The sequence below is a fragment of the Lactuca saligna genome, chromosome 9, assembly GCF_052625555.1.
Source record: "Lactuca saligna cultivar CGN05327 chromosome 9, ASM5262555v1, whole genome shotgun sequence".
NCBI classification, from domain to species: Eukaryota; Viridiplantae; Streptophyta; class Magnoliopsida; order Asterales; family Asteraceae; genus Lactuca; species Lactuca saligna.
The window spans coordinates 62,200,600-62,219,285 of NC_136425.1; the positions used below are offsets into that span (position 1 = coordinate 62,200,600).

General features: G+C 41.3%; 3 protein-coding genes across 4 annotated transcripts; 1 reads left to right on the forward strand and 2 right to left on the reverse strand.

Moving 5' to 3' along the window:
* Window positions 1–231: 231 nt before the first annotated feature.
* LOC145014086 (succinate dehydrogenase assembly factor) lies at window positions 232–912 on the reverse strand. Its single transcript, XM_078972459.1, has one exon. The coding sequence runs from the start codon at window positions 865–867 to the stop codon at window positions 517–519; it is 351 nt and encodes a 116-aa protein (XP_078828585.1). The 5' UTR covers window positions 868–912; the 3' UTR covers window positions 232–516.
* Window positions 913–2,165: 1,253 nt separating this feature from the next.
* Window positions 2,166–2,975, forward strand: LOC145016403 (uncharacterized). Its single transcript, XM_078974729.1, has one exon. It carries the CDS (start codon window positions 2,166–2,168, stop codon window positions 2,973–2,975), a length of 810 nt encoding a protein of 269 aa, XP_078830855.1.
* Window positions 2,976–8,868: 5,893 nt separating this feature from the next.
* GLT1 (NADH-dependent glutamate synthase 1) lies at window positions 8,869–18,101 on the reverse strand. Of its 2 annotated transcripts, XM_078975321.1 has the most exons (18): window positions 17,321–18,101; window positions 17,106–17,225; window positions 16,861–16,974; window positions 16,617–16,769; window positions 16,423–16,523; window positions 16,253–16,349; window positions 15,809–15,918; window positions 15,419–15,702; window positions 14,997–15,340; window positions 14,860–14,921; window positions 14,316–14,785; window positions 13,338–14,207; window positions 13,097–13,251; window positions 11,034–12,818; window positions 10,719–10,943; window positions 10,352–10,620; window positions 9,441–10,272; window positions 8,869–9,345 (listed from the first exon to the last, which is right to left on the reverse strand). In XM_078975321.1, exons 1-18 carry the CDS (start codon window positions 17,711–17,713, stop codon window positions 9,079–9,081), a joined length of 6,651 nt encoding a protein of 2,216 aa, XP_078831447.1. In that variant the 5' UTR covers window positions 17,714–18,101; the 3' UTR covers window positions 8,869–9,078. The 2 variants fall into 2 exon arrangements, with proteins under 2 accessions (XP_078831447.1, XP_078831448.1); XM_078975322.1 differs by lacking the exons at window positions 16,253–16,349; window positions 16,423–16,523; window positions 16,617–16,769; ... (1 more) ...; window positions 17,106–17,225; window positions 17,321–18,101 and adding an exon at window positions 16,120–16,233.
* Between the last annotated feature and the right edge of the window lie 585 nt (window positions 18,102–18,686).

Sequence of the window (18,686 nt, forward strand, 5' to 3'; positions counted from 1 at the left end):
TTAAGTAATCCATGGAAATTTAAAATTGTATTTTGAACAAAATCATAAATGTTTATTACCATGAAACGTGTGGATGAAGAGAAACATGTTTAATTTGTGTAAACATGGAATGGTGACCTTTTGTGAACATATCTCACTAATGAGATTATGCTTTCATAAAGATATTTGATTCAATAATTACAAACGAAGATGATTGAACTAAAAGAATAGATTCTTTCGTTTAGATTGATCTGAAACAGTAATAATCAATCATCTTTTCATGAAATTCACCATCACTTTGTATGAAGATTGCAAATACACTTTGGAAACACGAAATTGAAACAGTCCTTTAAGCTAAAAACAACTGACAACTTTGATTCCAATGATAGAAACCCTAGATCGCCATTGCTTTATTACTGAATATATCTTTCCGGTTACAATCAAGACAACTATGAAAACATTAAATCACATATATATAACAAGATCTGAAATCAACTGAATGAACCCTAACCTGTTTAGAAGGTGAAATTGGGGGACTTAGAAATCAGAGCAACGACCATTACGTTCCCAATCGCCGTAACGAGTAGGCTCGGGACCTCGGGGTCCACCGATCTCGCCGGTCTCTTTGTTCATGTCAGGTTCGTCACCGTCGTCTTCATCGTTTTCCTCTCCGTGATCTTGAAGTTTCTGGATCTGATCTTGTTCGTTAACAGCTTCGTGCTGATTGTTGGGCAAGTCTTGGTGGCTTTGAAGCTTTTCCGGAGAGCTGGAGAAGAACCGATTTGCAGGGTTAGATAGTTCCGATCGGACAGTGGAGAAAATCGCAGCGGGACGGGAGAGGTCTGGCGGTGGCGTGGAGAGTAGACGGCGCAAATTAGACATTGCCATTGTTTTTTTTTGTAAGGAACAGTGAATTGAAGAAAAAGAACCATATTATAATTGGTTTTGTTTTTAAAGAGGTGACGTGGTTTAAATGTTTGTGACATGGTTTTTGCTATGCCACGTCGTCGGCTTACAAATATGGAACGACAGAACGTGTCCTTGAGAATAAAGTTGCAGATCTGCTTTTGTTGGTATGCTCCATTTATTTAGGGCATTGATTTTTGATTTAGCCACTGAATAATTGGTGGAAGGACTAATATACCCTTAACCAATTTAATTGTAAAGAGAAATTAAAAATCATTTGTGTTATTAAATATGACACATATCTACATTTGATAGGGTAGGAAGATAAGTAGGAATAAAATGTAAAAGAATATTTAATTTCTCGATCGTAAAATACCATAAATAAAACTATAAAATGTAGCTTTCGGAAACATAAACAAAACACACCATCACTCTCGGAAGCCAAACGATGCTGGAAACCTATTACTCCAATAGTGCTTGATTTGCAATTAAAAATTCCATCATCCTTTTGAATCATCTGTAACTTTTTTGACTTCTCCGATGAGGCAAATTTTAAGCTAATTAGGATTTGGGATTTAATCGGGAAGGGACTACAATGTTCTCAATATTTGCAATTATAGTTTCTTGAGTTTTATATACTTCTCAGCATTTGCAACTATTGGGTTTTGTTGTACACTAAAGGAAAAGGTAAGTTTATATGGGATGAGGAATTTCCGATGTTATTCGAACTTGATTTTATTTATTTTTGAAATAGCAGCAAAAGTTATATTAAACAAAATACGCTAGCAGGGTGCTAGGCTTACAAGAAGCAAAAAAAAAAAAAACATGAAATTACAATTCATATTACAACACTTGATGGAGTAATTCAGAAATTGTTTTATGTCATGTTTTCTTTGTGTTTTGAATAATTCAAAGCCATGTGGGCTGTTGAGTCTGAGTCTTATGCTACTAGGGGTAGTTGCAGTCTTTTTAGCACTCTTTGAGTTTAAATAGTTTGTTTGTGTGTACATTGAGGTTATCACTTCTTCTTTCAAATCAGATAATAAAAGCTATAAGCTTTAAGCATTTTGTGCTCTGTTTTTTTTTGTTATTGTTTCATTGCCAAACACGGGTTGAAGGTTTGTGAAAAACCAACATTTGGTATCAGAGCATACCTGGTATATACCCAAGTATCAACCTCGAAAAGAAATGACATGCAACAATGGTAATGACGATAAAGATGGGCAAATCACCCCCTATCCGATGTGACAATAAGCAATTAGAGTGCATAGCCAATTAAGATGAGGGCCTTTATGCTGGCTCAAGGTGGTTGGGATGCTGTAGAACCCAGAACCTCCAGCACTCTTGTTGAAGCAAAGAAGGATAACATGGCGTTGGCTGCCATTTATCAGGGAATACCTGAAGATTTGCTCATGACATTGGCGGAGAAGAAGACTGCCAAAGAAGCTTGGGAAGCCCTCAAAATTATGTTTGTAGGGGCAGATAGAGTGAAGGTTGCCAGAATTCAGACACTCAAGGCTAAACTCGAAGCCATGAGCATGAAAGAGACGGAGAGTGTTGATGACTTCACCGGAAAAGTAATCAACACAGTTAGCACATTACATACGTTGGGAGACAGGGTAGAAGAATCTCAAGTGGTGAAGAAGTTACTTAGGGTTGTGTCGTCCAAATTCCTTCAGATTGCCTTGACACTCGAGCAATTTGGAGATTTGGAATCAATGTCCGTTGAAGAGGTGATCGGAAGACTCAAGGCGTATGAAGAACGCATGAAAAGTTCTGGTGAAAGTGACGATCAAAAACTCATGTTAACTCACAAAGAATGGTCTGATAGAAACAAAAAGAACTCAGAGGGTGACTCAAAGCAAAGATCAAATCGAGGTGGATTTGGTGGTTCTCGTGGTAGTCATGGTAGAGGTAGAGGAAGAAACGGAGGAGGTTGTGGTGGCCGTGGTGGCAGAGGCGGAACACATCACCACAAGGAAAGCAATCCCAGTGCATCGAGTAGTCATGATAAGAGTGACATTCAGTGCTATAATTTCCAAGGGTATGGGCATTATGCATCCGAATGTAAGAACCCACGAAAGGAATGAAGCCACGAGAATAACCTGGTCCAAGAGCATAACGATAATGAGCCTGCCCTGTTGCTGTCAACATGTGAAGATGAGTGCTTAGTATTTCTGAATGAAGAAAATCTCAGTCCCCAATTGAGAACCCATGGTAATCCAAAGAAGTCATCTTGTACATGGTACCTAGATACAGGTGCTAGTAACCATATGACTGGAGACAAAACCAAATTTAGAAGTTTGAATGAATCAATTCATGGTTTTGTGAAGTTTGGGAATGAATCGAAAGTGAGAATTGAAGGAAAGGGCTCTATAGTCTTTAAATGCAAGGATGGTGGGAGTCGAAAATTGAATGGTGTATACTACATACCTGATCTATGTAGCAACATCATCAGTCTGGGTCAATTATCAGAAGGAGGAGACGAGATCAAGATCAAGGACCTATTTTTATGGGTTCATGATTCAATTGGAAAGCTACTCGTGAAAGTTAGAAGATCAACAAATAGACTCTACAAAATAGAATTAAAAGAAAATATTGCAGTGTGTTTTGTTGCAGAAGTTGATGATCCAACTTGGTTATGGCACAAACGAATGGGGCACACAAACTTCACTTCAATGAAGCAGGTGAATGATAAGAAGCTGATCGAAGGAATGCTACAGATCAAAATTCCCTCGCAACCCTGTGAAGGTTGCTTGGTGGGAAAGCAGACAAGGAACTCATTTCCATCTCAAACAAACTTCAGGGCAAAGAAGAAGCTTGAATTGATGCATGGTGATTTATGTGGGCTAGTTACTCCTCCAACACCCTCTGGGAATAGATACTTCATGATGATTGTCGATGACTTCACCAGAGTAATGTCGGTGTACCTGGTGAAGACTAAGAATGAAGCTCTACACGTGTTTAAGAATTTTAAAAGCAAGGTAGAGACTGAAGAAGGGGGAAAAGTGAAGGTATTCAGGACCGATCGTGGTGGGGAATTTCTATCAAACGAATTCAAGAAGTATTGTGAAGAAACTGGGTTGGAAAGACATTATAAGTCTCCATATTCTCCACAGTAAAATGAAGTAGTAGAAAGACGTAATCAGACTGTATTGGAGATGGTGAGATGCAACTTGAAGACCATGTCAATGCCTGATGTTCTATGGGGTGAAGTTGTAGCACACTCTGTTTATATTCTAAACAGAGTTCAAACGAAGGCCTTGAAAGACTCGACCCCATATGAAATGTGGAGTGGGAGAAAACCACATATTGATCATCTTAGGGTATTTGGATGTGTGGCTCATATGAAAATCATGAAGGGGCACTTGAAGAAATTAGAAGATAGAAATATTCGCCTGGTTCGTTTTGGAATTGAAAAAGGATCGAAAGCATACAAGCTACTGGACCCAGATACAGGGAAAGTGTACGTAATTCGTGGTGTTGTATTTGAAGAAAAGCGTAGTTGGACGTGGGAGAAGAGTGTTAAGATCAAGGCGACACCAGGGGTAAGTTTCACTGTCGAAGGCTTTGATCTCGATGGTGATGTCTACAATGACGATGAAGAATGGGCTCCGGACACTCCAGACCAAGAAATTGGATCGGATCATTGTAACAGCCGGATTTTATCAGGTATCTTGTTAGTTGTATTTTGTTGTTTTGTGAGGGGGACTCGGCGAGTTGGAGCTCAGACTCGCCGAGTAGGGACGCAGATTGGACGCAGGATCGCGCCTGGACTCGACGAGTCCAGGATATGGACTCGGCGAGTCAGCGCTGTGTAATGAAACCCTAATTTCTCGGGTTTGAGACTTATTTAAAGGGCCTAATGGCCGTCATTTGTGCTCACCAGCCCCTTGAGTGAAACCCTAATCGAGTGTGAGCATTGGAGCTAAGTAGGAGGCCATTATTGACCTTGGAGGTGCCATTGTTGCAAGGAAAGGAGAAGAGCTAGCCAAGGGAGAGCAAGAAGGAGCCATTTCTGTGGGTTTGGAGTCTAGAGCATCACTTTTGTGGTAATAAATCCGAGTTACCTTCTTGTTGTTATTGCTTATCTAGATTTAGGGTTTGTTGAACCCTTTTATGGCAAGATTTGGTGCTCTTTTGGTCCCTTATGAGGTTGGAACCATAGATCTGGACCCTTAGAGGTCCAGAGTGTCCCTTTACCCAAGCTTTTTGGGGATCAATGGAGGCTTTGGATTGGAATCCTCATGCCTTGGGTCAAAAACGCCATTATTGAGTTATAGGGTGTGTTATGAGCACCAAGATAGGAGCTTTACGTGATGAATTAGTCGAGGGAGGCCAGATCTATAGTTTTTGGAAGCAGATCTGACCTTAGAAGCGAGTTGGAGTGGTTGCATGGCATGGACTCGCCGAGTCTGTTCATCCGACTCGGCGAGTAGCTTGAAGATTGCCTTGGGACTGCTCAGCGAGTGGTCCAATCGAGTCATGGGTAGACTCAATGAGTCAGGGTGAGTCGGAGAGGGATGACGAGTGGACTGAGTCAAACCTGGACTCGCCGAGTTGTCCTTGAGACTCGGCGAGTTGAGTCGGGGTGGCCCCGCGATTCATTCAGGTGAAACTCGTCGAGTAAAGGGGGGGGGGGATACTCGACGTGTAATAAGAGGATTTCAGAGGGTGGTGAAAACGTCTAGACTCGCCGAGTCGCCATGGTACTCGCCGAGTCCGGTCAGAGTTGACCATTGACCGTTGACCAGAGTTGACCTGTGTTGACTCCTTATAAATAGTCAACCTTAGAGGTACAAAGTGTTAATTAGAAGCATATAATGTTATAGGAGGATTAGAGCTCGGACGATCGAGCACGAGGGATTTCCAGGATTCGTGAGATACCGAGATACACGAGGTGAGTCTTCTCACTATACTATATTACCTTGAGTAGGTAACCTGAGTTATGTGATAGAGTATTGTATGCTATGTATGTTATGTGTTGTACTGCATTATTTCTATGTGATTTATGTAGTGCATGTTTATCAGAGCTAGAACCTGAGGGTTCACAAAGATTGGGTGCACGGACCCACAGAGTTATAGCCTCGAGTGGCTAATATGTGTTATATGTGGTATTTTGGGGAACTCACTAAGCCTTGTGCTTACAGTGTTTGATGTTATTGTTTCAGGTACTAGTGACGACCGCGGGAAATCGCCGGCTTGATCCGTACACACACACACTCGGAGTTTTACATTGTGATCTTGGGATTTTGTATTGACCTATTTTGGATAATTAATATGGTTGTTTGATGATTATTAATGAAATTATGTTTTATAAGAAAATTGAAAATTTTGTTCTGAAATTTACGGTGTTACAATCATGAGGTTGGATCATCCTCCATTTGGGGAAATAGTGAGCAGTCAATCAGGTCGGGTCATCCAAAAACAAGCCCACTTGGTAGTCCGATACTGTCAAATACCCCAAATACCCCGGTCACACCAAACTCTCCCATTACGATCGATTCATCGACAGAGTCAGCAAGCACCACCTCTAGTTCAATTGGGGGTGGTGCCCCAAAGCGCTTCAGACTACTTACAGATTTATACGAAAGCACGGATGAGATTCACATACCCCCATAAGAACTCATGCTGATACGAAACGATGAAGAACCCACATCGTATCTTGAGGCAAGTAGAAAAGGGAGTGGCGAGAAGCGATGGATGCAGAATTAGCGTCGATCGAGAAAAATAACACCTGGAGTTTGGTTGATCTTCCAAAGAATAGCAAGGCCATTGGATTGAAGTGGGTTTTCAAATTGAAGAGGGATCCAAGTGGGAAGACTATCAAGCACAAAGCCAAGATTATGGCAAAAGGGTACGTCCAAAAACATGGGATGGATTATGATGAGGTGTTTGCCCCAATAGCTAGAATTGATACAATACGTCTCATCCTAGCACTAGTAGGTTCAAACGGGTGGAAGGTTCACCATCTGGATGTCAAATCAGCATTCTTAAATGGAAACCTAGAAGAAGAGGTCTACGTTTTCCAACCAGAAGGTTGTCAGAAGAAGGGTCAAGCTCATAAGGTGTTCAAATTATCTAAAGCCCTTTATGGACTCAAACAAGCTCCTAGGGCTTGGAATGCTTGCCTTAATCGACACCTGAAGAGCATTAGCTTTACAAGATGTTCCCATGAGTACTCAGTCTACACCAAGAGGTATGATGGAAACACTTTGATTATAGGGGTGTATGTAGATGACCTGCTTGTGACAGGAAGTTGCTCTAAAAGTGTCCAAATGTTCAAAAAGGACATGAATACCAAGTTTGAAATGAGTGATTTGGGATTCTTTACTCATTACTTGGGAATTGAAGTGAACCAAAAAGGAGATGGGATTACCCTAAAACAGGAGTCATATGCCAAAAACTTGCTTATCAGTACAGGTATGTAAGATTGTAATCCCACAAAGAACCCTATGGAACACAAGCTCAAACTCCGGAAAGAAGATGAATCTGAATTGCTGAATCCCACATAGTATCGAAGCATAGTTGGTGGACTGAGGTATCTAACTCATATCAGGCTAGACATATCCTTTACTGTGGGAATTGTAAGTCGATTTATGGATAAGCCAACTGTGAATCACCTACAGGCAGTGAAGGATATCTTAAGATACATAAAGGGCACTTTGAATTTTTGATTGAAGTACTCAAAAGGGAAGGAATATGTCACTAAAAGGGCACAGGCAGTGATTTAGCAAATGATATCAATGATCGAAGAAGCACAGGAGGCATGGTATTCTACATGAATGAAAACTTGATCACATGGGCATCACAGAAGCAAAGGTGTGTGGCACTCTCTACTGTGAAGCAGAATTTATGGTTGCCACCATGGCAGCCTGTCAAGGAATTTGGCTTAGAAGACTGCTCAGTGAGATAACCGGACAGAAGTTGCTACCTGTTGAACTGAAGGTTGACAACAAATCCTCACTAGATTTAATGAAGAACCCAGTTTTCCATGGCAGAAGCAAGCACATAGATATCCGGATCCGAGAATGTGTTGAGAATGGGGACATTTCAGTCACACATGTCTGCAGCAAGGAACAGAAAGTTGATGTCCTAACCAAGTCATTGGGAAGATTGAAGTTTGAGGAGATGCGAAGTCTCCTTGGAGTACTGAAGATATGATTTCTGAATTAAGGAGGAAAATGATAGAGTAATTCAGAAATTGTTTTAAATTGTTTTATGTCATGTTTTCTTTGTGTTTTGAATAATTCAAAGCCATGTGGGCTGTTGAGTACTTATGCCACTTAGGGTAGTTGCAGTCTTTTTAGCACTCTTTGAGCTTAAATAGTTTGTTTGTGTGTACCTTGAGGTGATGGTTGAGGTTATCACCTGTTCTTTCAAATCAGAGAATAAAAGCTATAAGCTTTAAGCATTTTGTGCTCTGATTTCTTTTGTTACTGTTTCATTGTCAAACACAGGTTCTTTTGTTACTGTTTCATTGGTTCTTTTGTTACTGTTTCATTGCCAAACACAGGTTGCAGGTTTGTGAAAAAACAACACCATTTCCAGGTTTGTGAAAAAACAACACCATTTCCTCCAAGGTAATGGTGTTGATCTAGAGATGGGAGAGCTTTGGATTTGTGCAGCTAGCCAAATATAAGAGTCCAAGCTTCATTGAAAACAAAAGATGTATACTTAAACCAGTTTCAATGCTGATGCGTGTTTTCAGCTCCAAAGTCGTTTTGACCCCGTTTAAGTCAATTTGGCATCTCACATTTCAGTCCAGTGGAACCATAACGACTAGGTTAAGCTATTTGATGGACCAGAAAAGATCCCAAGTATTATAGGATCATAGGATCAGTCCATTTGCTCTTTCATCCATATATTCAATAATCTCTTTAGGAGCACTTTCAAGGGCGAGATAATACAATGATAGGCTACCAACATTTTATTTTAAAGCATAGTAGGCTCTTCCAGTTTACCAAAAACAATCGCATAACATGAAACGAAACAGACTCATCTGTACATTTATTTATTTTTTCAAAGTTCAAAAACAAGCAATCCACCAAAACCAAAAGGAAAAAGGCTATAAACAGCAGCTACCAAGTCACAGGAGAGGTGGAGGATAACAAGATACAAAACTAAGCTTCCACACTATAATTATCATTATAAATTTATAATCACCACCCACCCCCACCTTCCTCCCTGTGTCTATGTTCTAAACGCCTGTTGCTCCTCCCTCTTCTTCCCCTCCTCTATCTGCAACCTCCCATCTTCAATCTCCTCTTCCTTCATCACAAACTTATCCACCTGAGCCGCCGCCTGCCGCCCTTCCGATATCGCCCACACCACCAACGACTGCCCTCTCCTACAGTCACCAGCCGCAAACACACCTTCCACATTCGTAGCAAATCTCCCGTATTCCGCCTTCACGTTCGACCTCCCGTCTTTCTCCAACCCCAATTTATCCGCTATCGTCTGTCAACATTTTAATCAATACACATATCAATATAACATAAAAATAATTAATAATTAATGATTGTATGTAAATAGTAAATAGTAAATATACTAACCGATTCAGGACCAAGGAAGCCCATGGCTAACAAAACCAAATCAGCTTCAAGAATCTCTTCAGAACCTTCCACCTCCTTAAACTGAAACCTTCCACTTTCATCTTTCCCCCATTGAACTCTAACCAACTCCAACCCTTTCACTGCTCCATTTTCATCACTAATGAACCGTTTAGTCAACACCTCATACGATCGCGGGTCTTTCCCGAATTTTGTAGCAGCTTCCTGGTGTCCATAATCCACACGGAACACACGAGGCCACTGTGGCCACGGGTTGCCCGGGGCCCGGGTTCGCGGTGGCTCAGGAAGAAGCTCAAGGTTCACAATGCTGGTGCAACCATGGCGGATTGATGTCCCGATACAATCCGTACCAGTGTCACCTCCACCAATCACAACCACCTTCTTCCCCTTTGCAGAGATGTAGTTTCCATCTTCAAGATTGCTATCCAATAAGCTTTTAGTATTCGCATGTAGAAACTCCATTGCAAAATGCACACCCGAGAACTCGCGTCCAGGAACAGGGAGGTCCCTTGGCTTTGTGGCCCCCACTGCTAAAATAACCGCATCATTCTCTTCGCGAAGACGTTCGATTGAGTACACCGGATCGGTTCCTACATTCGCGTTCACCACAAAATTTACACCTTCTGTAGCCATCAGGTCAACCCGTCTTTGAACAACATCGATCTTGTCTGTCTTCATGTTGGGAACACCATACATCATCAGCCCACCGATCCGATCAGCCCGCTCCAACACGGTCACTGTATGACCCATTCTGTTTAGTTGATCAGCTGCAGCTAATCCAGAGGGCCCACTTCCAACAATAGCAACTTTTTTACTGTAAATAAATTAAAGTCAGATGGGAAACTGAAACATATGAAACTACCTACATATTACATATAATTACAAATACATACCCTGTTCTCTTGAGGGGGGGTCTGGGCACCATCCATCCTTCTTCAAAGGCTTTGTCTATGATTGAACACTCGATGCTTTTGATGGAGACCGGGTTTTCGATTATACCCAGCACACATGAACCTTCACATGGAGCGGGGCATACCCGGCCCGTGAACTCCGGGAAGTTATTTGTTTCAAGAAGTCGATCCAATGCCTCACGCCATCTGTTCTGATAAACCAACTCGTTGAATTCTGGGATTTTGTTCCCGAGAGGGCAACCCGTGTTTTCCTGTCGTTCATTATTTCACAAAAAGGTAAATTTACTAAACTACCCTCCCTAAGCTAAAGCTTGTACAATAAAACAAGACTGATAATTAAGTTTGTTACCTGATGGCAAAAAGGGGTACCACAATCCATGCACCTTGCAGATTGAGTTGTCAACAGCGGGCCCGGTTTCGACTCTTCCATAACTTCATTCCAATCATTCATCCGTACAGACGGGTCCCGGTAAGACACACCCTCGCGCTCATACGCAACAAACCCACGATGTTTGACCGCATCAGCAACTCGCGATGGCCGGATTGCCTGTTCGGCTTTTTCATCCTCCTTCACCTGAAAATCCAAATCAAACAAAATTACTATTTTACCCCTTGAACAAAATCTGTAGCATTATAAATAAATAAATAAAGATATGATTCTCACCTGATTAACAGTCTCAATCAACTGATTAACTGTCTCAGTCAATGACTTGGCTGCCAGCTTCTTAAGTTCCTCAAAAGCATCTTTCTCCTTCAACACATCTTCCTCACGAATGTCGGCTTCTTCAGCAGCCAAATCAGCAGCTTTTTTAGCGACCTCCGTTTCTTTCATGGTGGCCAAAATCCGCTTATAATCCCTCGGGAAAACCTTGATAAACTTAGGCAAAAGATGGTCAAAGTCAGCAAGTACTTCCTTCGCCAGCTGGCTGTTTGTGTGTCTCTGATGTTGCTGAATCATCATTTTCAAAGTCATGATATCCTCCTCATCTTCAACCTTATCAAGATCAACCAGCTCGGTATTACACCTTGACCGAAACTTCAAGTCAACATCAAGAACATACGCGATTCCACCGCTCATCCCTGCAGCAAAATTCCTCCCGGTTTTTCCCAATATCACAACCGTCCCACCTGTCATGTACTCACACCCATGATCACCAACACCTTCAACTACCGTTTTTGCCCCTGAGTTCCTCACACAGAATCTTTCAGCCGCCATTCCATTAAAATAAGCTTCGCCACTTGTCGCCCCGTATAAAGCCACATTCCCAATCACAATATTCTCTTTCGGATCAAACCCACTTCCCTTCGGGGGATAAACCACAATCTTCCCACCAGACAACCCTTTTCCAACATAATCATTACTATCACCTTCAAGCTCGAGCATAATCCCGGGACATAAAAAGGCTCCGATACTCTGCCCCGCACTTCCATGGAGCTTAATATGGATCGTATCAGCTGGAAGACCCGGTAAATGATACCTTTTAGTCACTTCATGACTAAGCATCGTCCCAACCGCACGATTCACGTTACAGATCGGTGACTCAATGTAAACGGGGAGTCCTTTTTCTAAAGCGGGTTTTGCGAGCGATATCAGCCGTTGATCGAGTGCCATGTCAAGACCATGATCTTGTTTTTGTACGCATGTCTGTGCAGCATCTGATCTGATGTCAGCAGCGGGTCGAAGTAGAAGTGAGAGGTCAATGTTCTTGAGCTTCTCGTTGCTTTTGGTCAACTCTTTATCGACTTCAAGCATGTCTGCACGTCCAACCATTTCATTGACAGTTCTAAATCCCATTTCTGACATGAGTTCACGCATTTCCTCTGCCAACATGAAGAAGAAGTTGATGACATGTTCGGGTTCTCCTGCGAACTTTTCACGGAGGACGGGATCCTGTGTGGCGATGCCTACGGGACATGTGTTTTTGTGACACTTTCGCATCATGATGCAGCCGAGTGTGATGAGGGGAGCTGTACTGAATCCGAATTCTTCAGCTCCTAAAAGAGCAGCAATGGCTACATCTCTTCCGGTTTTCAACTGGCCATCTGTTTGAAGCACGGTTCGACCACGGAGGTCGTTTGCAACTAGGGTTTGGTGGGTCTCGGCTAGACCGAGTTCCCATGGGAGTCCAGCACTCTTGATCCCGGTCCACCTGGACGCACCGGTCCCACCATCATGACCTGAAATCAAGACATGGTCCGCATGGCCTTTCACTACTCCACTTGCGATTACTCCTACACCTGCTTCGGATACTAGTTTCACAGACACTCGAGCAGAAGGATTCGCGTTCTTTAAATCGTGAATTAGTTGAGCGAGATCTTCGATTGAGTAGATGTCGTGGTGAGGTGGAGGGCTGATTAGACCAACGCCAGCTGTCGAGTTTCTAGTGGTGGCGATGTCTCCGATGACTTTGTGTCCTGGAAGCTCACCACCTTCACCTGGTTTTGCTCCCTGTGATATGGTGATTTCAAAATAAGTGATGCAGTCATTTGGTATGTGATAATCGATTTTTGTTTGTTTTATTTAATCTCACCAAATGCCAAATGGGGTAATGTAATCACTTAAAGATGCAAAGTCACCCATGAGGTGCTTTGCAGATTCGGCATCATCTGTTCATTAACATAAATTCATGAACAAGAGGGAGGAACTTATTGTTCCAACTAACAGGGAGAGGAGAGGAGACAGACAGAGACTCTAGGTTTACAAAATGATGAAGAAAGTTATTATACCTGTGCCATTTTTATCTGTATTTCATCAGCGTTTGTAAGGTAATAACTGTTGACCCCAAATCTTCCACTAGCAACTTGCTTGATTGCACTCCTTTTTGGGTTCATTGAACCATCTGGAAGTGGTTCCAAACGAGATGGATTCTCACCTCCCTCACCTAAAGAATTAATGTTGACAACAAATTTATAAGCTTTTTAAAGATACAACAAAAGGGTGATGAAGATCTTTCAATGTACCACATACCAGTGTTAGATTTGCCTCCAATTTTGTTCATGGCGATTGCAAGGGTGCTGTGTGCTTCAAGCGAGATAGAACCATAACTCATGGCTCCAGTACAGAATCTTTTCACAATTTCACTTGCAGGTTCAACTTCTTCTAAAGGTACCTTGACTTTTCCCTCTTTGAACTTCAAAAGTCCACGAAGATTGCAGGTTTTGTTTAACTCGTGTATACGTTTCGAATACTCTTTATAGGCTTCAACACTGTTGCCTCTAGCAGCTTCTTGTAACTTGGCAATAGCAAGAGGGTCATTCAAATGGACTTCACCACCTTTTCTCCAATGATAATCACCAGGGTTAGGTAAAGCAACAGCTTCAGCACTGTTGGGAGGGAACTGGCGTGATGGAAACCCTAAATCATGTAACTGAAGAGCATCACCAGCAAGTGCTTCAAATGTTGCTCCTTCAACTCTACTTGGAGTTCCAGCAAAGCATCTTTCCATTACTTCTGTTGATAACCCAACTGCTTCAAAGATTTGAGCACCTTTATATGAAGCCAAAGTTGATATACCCATTTTTGCAAGAACCTTCATCATTCCATAGTGGCTTGCTTTGTAGTACTTTTTGACTAATTCCTCTTTTGAATGGAAGTCACCGTTTGACTTTGGTGGAATCTTGCCATCAACTTGCATCCTCCAAATGGCTTCAACTGCTAAATAGGGACAGATGGCATCAACACCAAATCCAACTAAAGTACAAAAATGGTGTACTTCACGTGGCTCAGCTGATTCCACCATTAAAGCAACTCTGGTTCTCTCAAGCTTCTTCACTAAATGATGGTGGACAGCACCAACTGCCAATAGTGAGCTTACTGCTACTCGTTTTGATGAAAAGGCTGCATTTTTAAAGAACCCCACAAGTTAAATTAGCTAGGCACGTTCAAATCTTCAATCAACATGTGTGATTTAGATGATAAAAATAAAAATAGCTTAAAATGGCTTACCTCTGTCAGAGAGGACCAATGTGGTATAACCCTCTTTGATGGCATTGTGTGCCTGTGAACAGATTCTATCTAAGGTTTCCTCCAAACCCTTTTTGCCAAGTTCTTTAGGGTAGGTTATATCAAGAACCTTGCTTCTCCACCCTCTGAAATTCATCTTTTTAATGGATTCCATCTCTTCAATAGACAAGAGTGGTCCTTTTAGAGAAAGGCGATGGCATTGCTCTTCTGTTGTCTCTGTAAGATCACCTTCGGGCCCCACCATGCATTCCATGGAAGTTACAATTTTCTCCCTGATAGGATCGATAGGTGGGTTTGTTACTTGTGCAAACATTTGCTTGAAATACTCAAATGTTAGCTTCTCTCTGTCTGACATCACAGCCAATGGAGCATCATTTCCCATTGAACCAAGCGCCTCAACACCATCTTTTGCCATTGGAAGTAAAAGCATCTCCAAAGCTTCAATAGTGTAACTGCATAATTTTACTCAAATCAGATTTCTCAATTCACCACTAACAAAGAATCAAGAAGCATTAAAACCACATACCCGAAAGCCTTCAATGGAGCCAAAAGGCCACGAATACCCATGTTCTCATCATTGGGAGATGCCTAAAAGTTGAAATTTTAGAAAGTTGATATATTTTTTCACAAGACTGAAAAAATAAACAAAAAAAAGATTCTTACTTGTGAAACTCCAGCAATAGGGGGACATGCACGGGCGGATTTGTTAACAGATTCAACAATGTGCTTCAATTCTATCTTTTGTTGTTCAAGCCACTTTCCATATGGTCTTTGTAAAGAGTATTGTTTTTTCAAGGCTTCATCATCTACAACTGTATGTTTCTCAAAGTCCACAAGAAGCATCATTCCAGGGTTAAGTCTGCCTTTTCTAGAAACATCCTCAGGTGGAATATCAACAACTCCAACTTCACTTGCCATTACAACTCTTCCACTATGAGTAACATAAAATCGACCTGGACGTAGACCATTTCTGTCCAATGTAGCTCCAAGGTATCTCCCATCAGTAACTGCAAATAACATTTTATGTAAGCACAAAATTAAATGTCTCAACAAATAAAAAGTGAAATGAAGCTCAAAACTCATACATGAAACAAGAGCAGGTCCATCCCATGGCTCCATTAAAGCTGAGAAGTATTCATATAATGCCTTTCTTTTAGGATCCATATTCTTGTCATTCTGCCAGGCTTCTGGAATCATCATCATAACAGCTTCTGGAAGACTTCTACCAGCTCTCACCAAAAGCTCAAGAACACCATCAAAAGCACCTGAATCTGATGAGCTGGCATCTACAATGGGAAGAAGTTTCTTCATCTCATTCTTTGAAAGACCAAGCTCTTTGCATTTCAGAAGACCTTCACGTGCCTTCATCCTGAATAAAGAAAGATTAAAAGTAAACAACAATGGGGTGAAAACTGAAAACTAAAAGGCAATAAAAGATTGACAAATGATCAAACACATGGAGGGCATAAGCATACCAGTTAACATTCCCTCTAAGTGTGTTGATTTCACCATTGTGGCCAAGAACACGCATAGGCTGAGCTCGATCCCAGCTAGGAAAAGTGTTGGTTGAAAACCGAGAATGAATCTAGACAAAAGAATGCAAAACCCAATATTTTCAATGATTGGGATCCATGATATTTTTAAAATAAGGATTAGGTTTTGTATCGAAACATCATGTAAGCCCCTATGCAACCTCATGAAGTTTCATGATCAAGAACTGAGCACAACAATGCACCAAGTTTGTGTAAACATGATGAACTTCTTAATGAGGTTATTACCAACTCACCACTAATGAATCGAGCATCCAATCCAAAATCATAAGTTAACCACGCATCTCTCTCCCGTTAACCGGTTGATCCAATGCTGTTGTTAAGTATGAAGTCAGTGGACAAAAAATAAGTATATGGATAAATAATTACCAGGGCCATGTAGCTCGTAAACCTTTCATTCCCAAGATCTGCATAATAATACTCCTTCAACTGATTCGGTTTTAACTGACCTTTGTACACAATAGTTCTGCATATAAATCATTTCAATTTTAAAAACCCATATGATAAATAAATGATATCAAGATTCAAGAAAACCAAACCTTGATGATAAAGAACATATATAGAAGTCCCTGATCCCACCATGTTGTAGGTTCAATGCAGCCCGGATAGCTACCATTGAAACCCTCCTTAGTATGTACATCTGCAAATACCAATTAATCAAGAATCAAGAATCAAGATAAGCATCATTCGTGTATGTTGATTTAAACATTATGCTATTTATGATCATATATACCTGCTGCTCAAAATCAGCTTTTGACCTAGATGTGGGTGTGAGGAACACTTGTTCAATGACGGGTTCTGTTTGAATAGCAGACTTCCCCAATCCAGAATTATCTGTGGGAACAGTTCGCCAGCCAAGAACTGTGTGCCCGAGTGATTCAGCAACCTGCGAGTGTAATCGTCAAGTTGTAAACAAATTTTGCAAGATCAAGAAGCAACAAACGTGGTTGAGATGAAATCAAGCTCGGTTATGATACCTTTGTGAACACAATCTTGCTTTGCTCCCTTCTGGTATCGGAAGTAGGCAAGAAGAACATCCCCACTGCGTACTTCCCAGGTGGTGGTAGCTCAAACCCCTCATCTTTAGCAACCTGATGATGCAAATTTATCGATAAAATAAGACCTAATTGCTCATATTGCGAAATAAAAAAGTAAACTAGCTTCAATATGCAGATTATGCACTGATTACGATGTGTGTAGAAAGAGCTTTAAGTATATATACCTCCTTGTAGAAGTCATGTGGAAGACCGACGAGAATTCCGGCACCGTCGCCGGTGTTTGTTTCACATCCACAGGCACCTCTATGTGACATGCGAACCAACATCTCAATCGCATCAGTCACCTAAATCAGGTTATAAAAGTAATTCAGTTGTCAATTTGATTGAAAAACAAACATAAAACTACAAATTTGAAAACGCAAGCGAAAGTGATACATACCGTATTGCGGTTACTTTTGCCGGATAATTCAGCAACAAAACCGACCCCACATGCATCCTTATCAAAGGATGGATCATAAAGACCTAAGGGCTTCTCCGGCACTAGCGACAAAGCAGACCGAACCACCACCTTAAGCTTCGGGTCACGACCCGGACCATCCGATTTCCATTGATGGAGCGTCTCGGAAACCGACACCCGTTGCAGCCTAGTCCCATACAACTTCTTCCCTAACAGACTAGACTGTTTAACAACCGAGCCACGGCTCGTCCATGTGCGGCTCCGGCCAACCCCAATCCGGGCTAACCCGTTTAACGGACGGGAAGCGGAAGCGAAAGGTTTCGTTACGTCCGCGTCGGGTCGGGCCTGGACAGCATGATTCAAAGCCACCGACATTATCAGATACCAACAATTTTTATCAAAAACTCCCCCTGCTTCAGATCTTTCCAATAAACAGATTTGTGAAAGCGTTTATTATCAGATCTGGATAGCTATCGACTTAGTTTAAAGAAGGAATGGTTCAAATCAAGCGCCCACTTTCCTCCAATTGACAGGCCGATTTAGTTGGGGGGTTTTGTATATGGACTCGATACGCTGGGTATATGGATTCAAGATGAATCTTTAAAAGATAAAACGAACAAAACTGAACAACCGACGTAGCAGCCGACGGCTGCTGTTATGCACACCCCCGCAGACACGCACACAGACACACACACGAGAGAGAGAGAGAGAGAGAGAGAGAGAGAGAGAGAAAGAGGGTTCTGGTGGGTGGGGTTTTTCTCGGCCTCGACGAGGTGGGTAGTAGGTTGATTTTATAGAGGGAGGCAGGGGGTACCAGCTCATCTTCTCAACAAGGTGCCATTGTTGGGCGTGGGGCCCGCTTACCAATTTGCCACTTTTAGGGTAAACTTTCTACAGTTCCTCGAATTATAGAATCCAAAACATTTCCACAAATCAATTCTTTAATTTGATTGCGTTTTTCATGTGTTACCATACTTTTTCATAAAAGTCTTACGTAATAATCTAATTTGCGGTGGTAATTTAGGATTCTACAAAGTTAGATACTTAAATGTTATATATCATAGTTTAAAAAAACATATACCGAATATCCATGTCGATGTGATTTTAATTTAATTATATTTAAAAAATCAGCAATATGGAAATTCCAAATTTTTGTATAATATCCACTGCATTTTGCATAATTAATTGGTTGACCTTTATTTATTTGTCGATGTAAATCTAATTTTTGTATAATTAGTTCTTTACCATATTTATTTGTTGATGTAAATCTAATTATAATTAATTTTTTACCATATAAAATGGCATTGATGACATTAATAATATTTTTAATTTATTTTATATTTTTCTA

What these genes read in the sequence shown, in the direction of transcription:
- GLT1 (XM_078975321.1), bottom strand. Translation starts at nt 17,713, where the DNA reads ATGTCGGTGGCTTTGAATCATGCTGTCCAGGCCCGACCCGACGCGGAC. An exon ending in TACAGATAAAAATGGCACAG is followed by an intron (nt 12,819 to 13,096) that starts GTATAATAACTT and finishes ACCATATCACAG; the next exon opens with GGAGCAAAACCAGGTGAAGG. An exon ending in GCTTCCTTGGTCCTGAATCG is followed by an intron (nt 9,346 to 9,440) that starts GTTAGTATATTT and finishes AAATGTTGACAG; the next exon opens with ACGATAGCGGATAAATTGGG.
- LOC145014086 (XM_078972459.1), bottom strand. Translation starts at nt 867, where the DNA reads ATGGCAATGTCTAATTTGCGCCGTCTACTCTCCACGCCACCGCCAGAC.
- LOC145016403 (XM_078974729.1), top strand. Translation starts at nt 2,166, where the DNA reads ATGAGGGCCTTTATGCTGGCTCAAGGTGGTTGGGATGCTGTAGAACCC.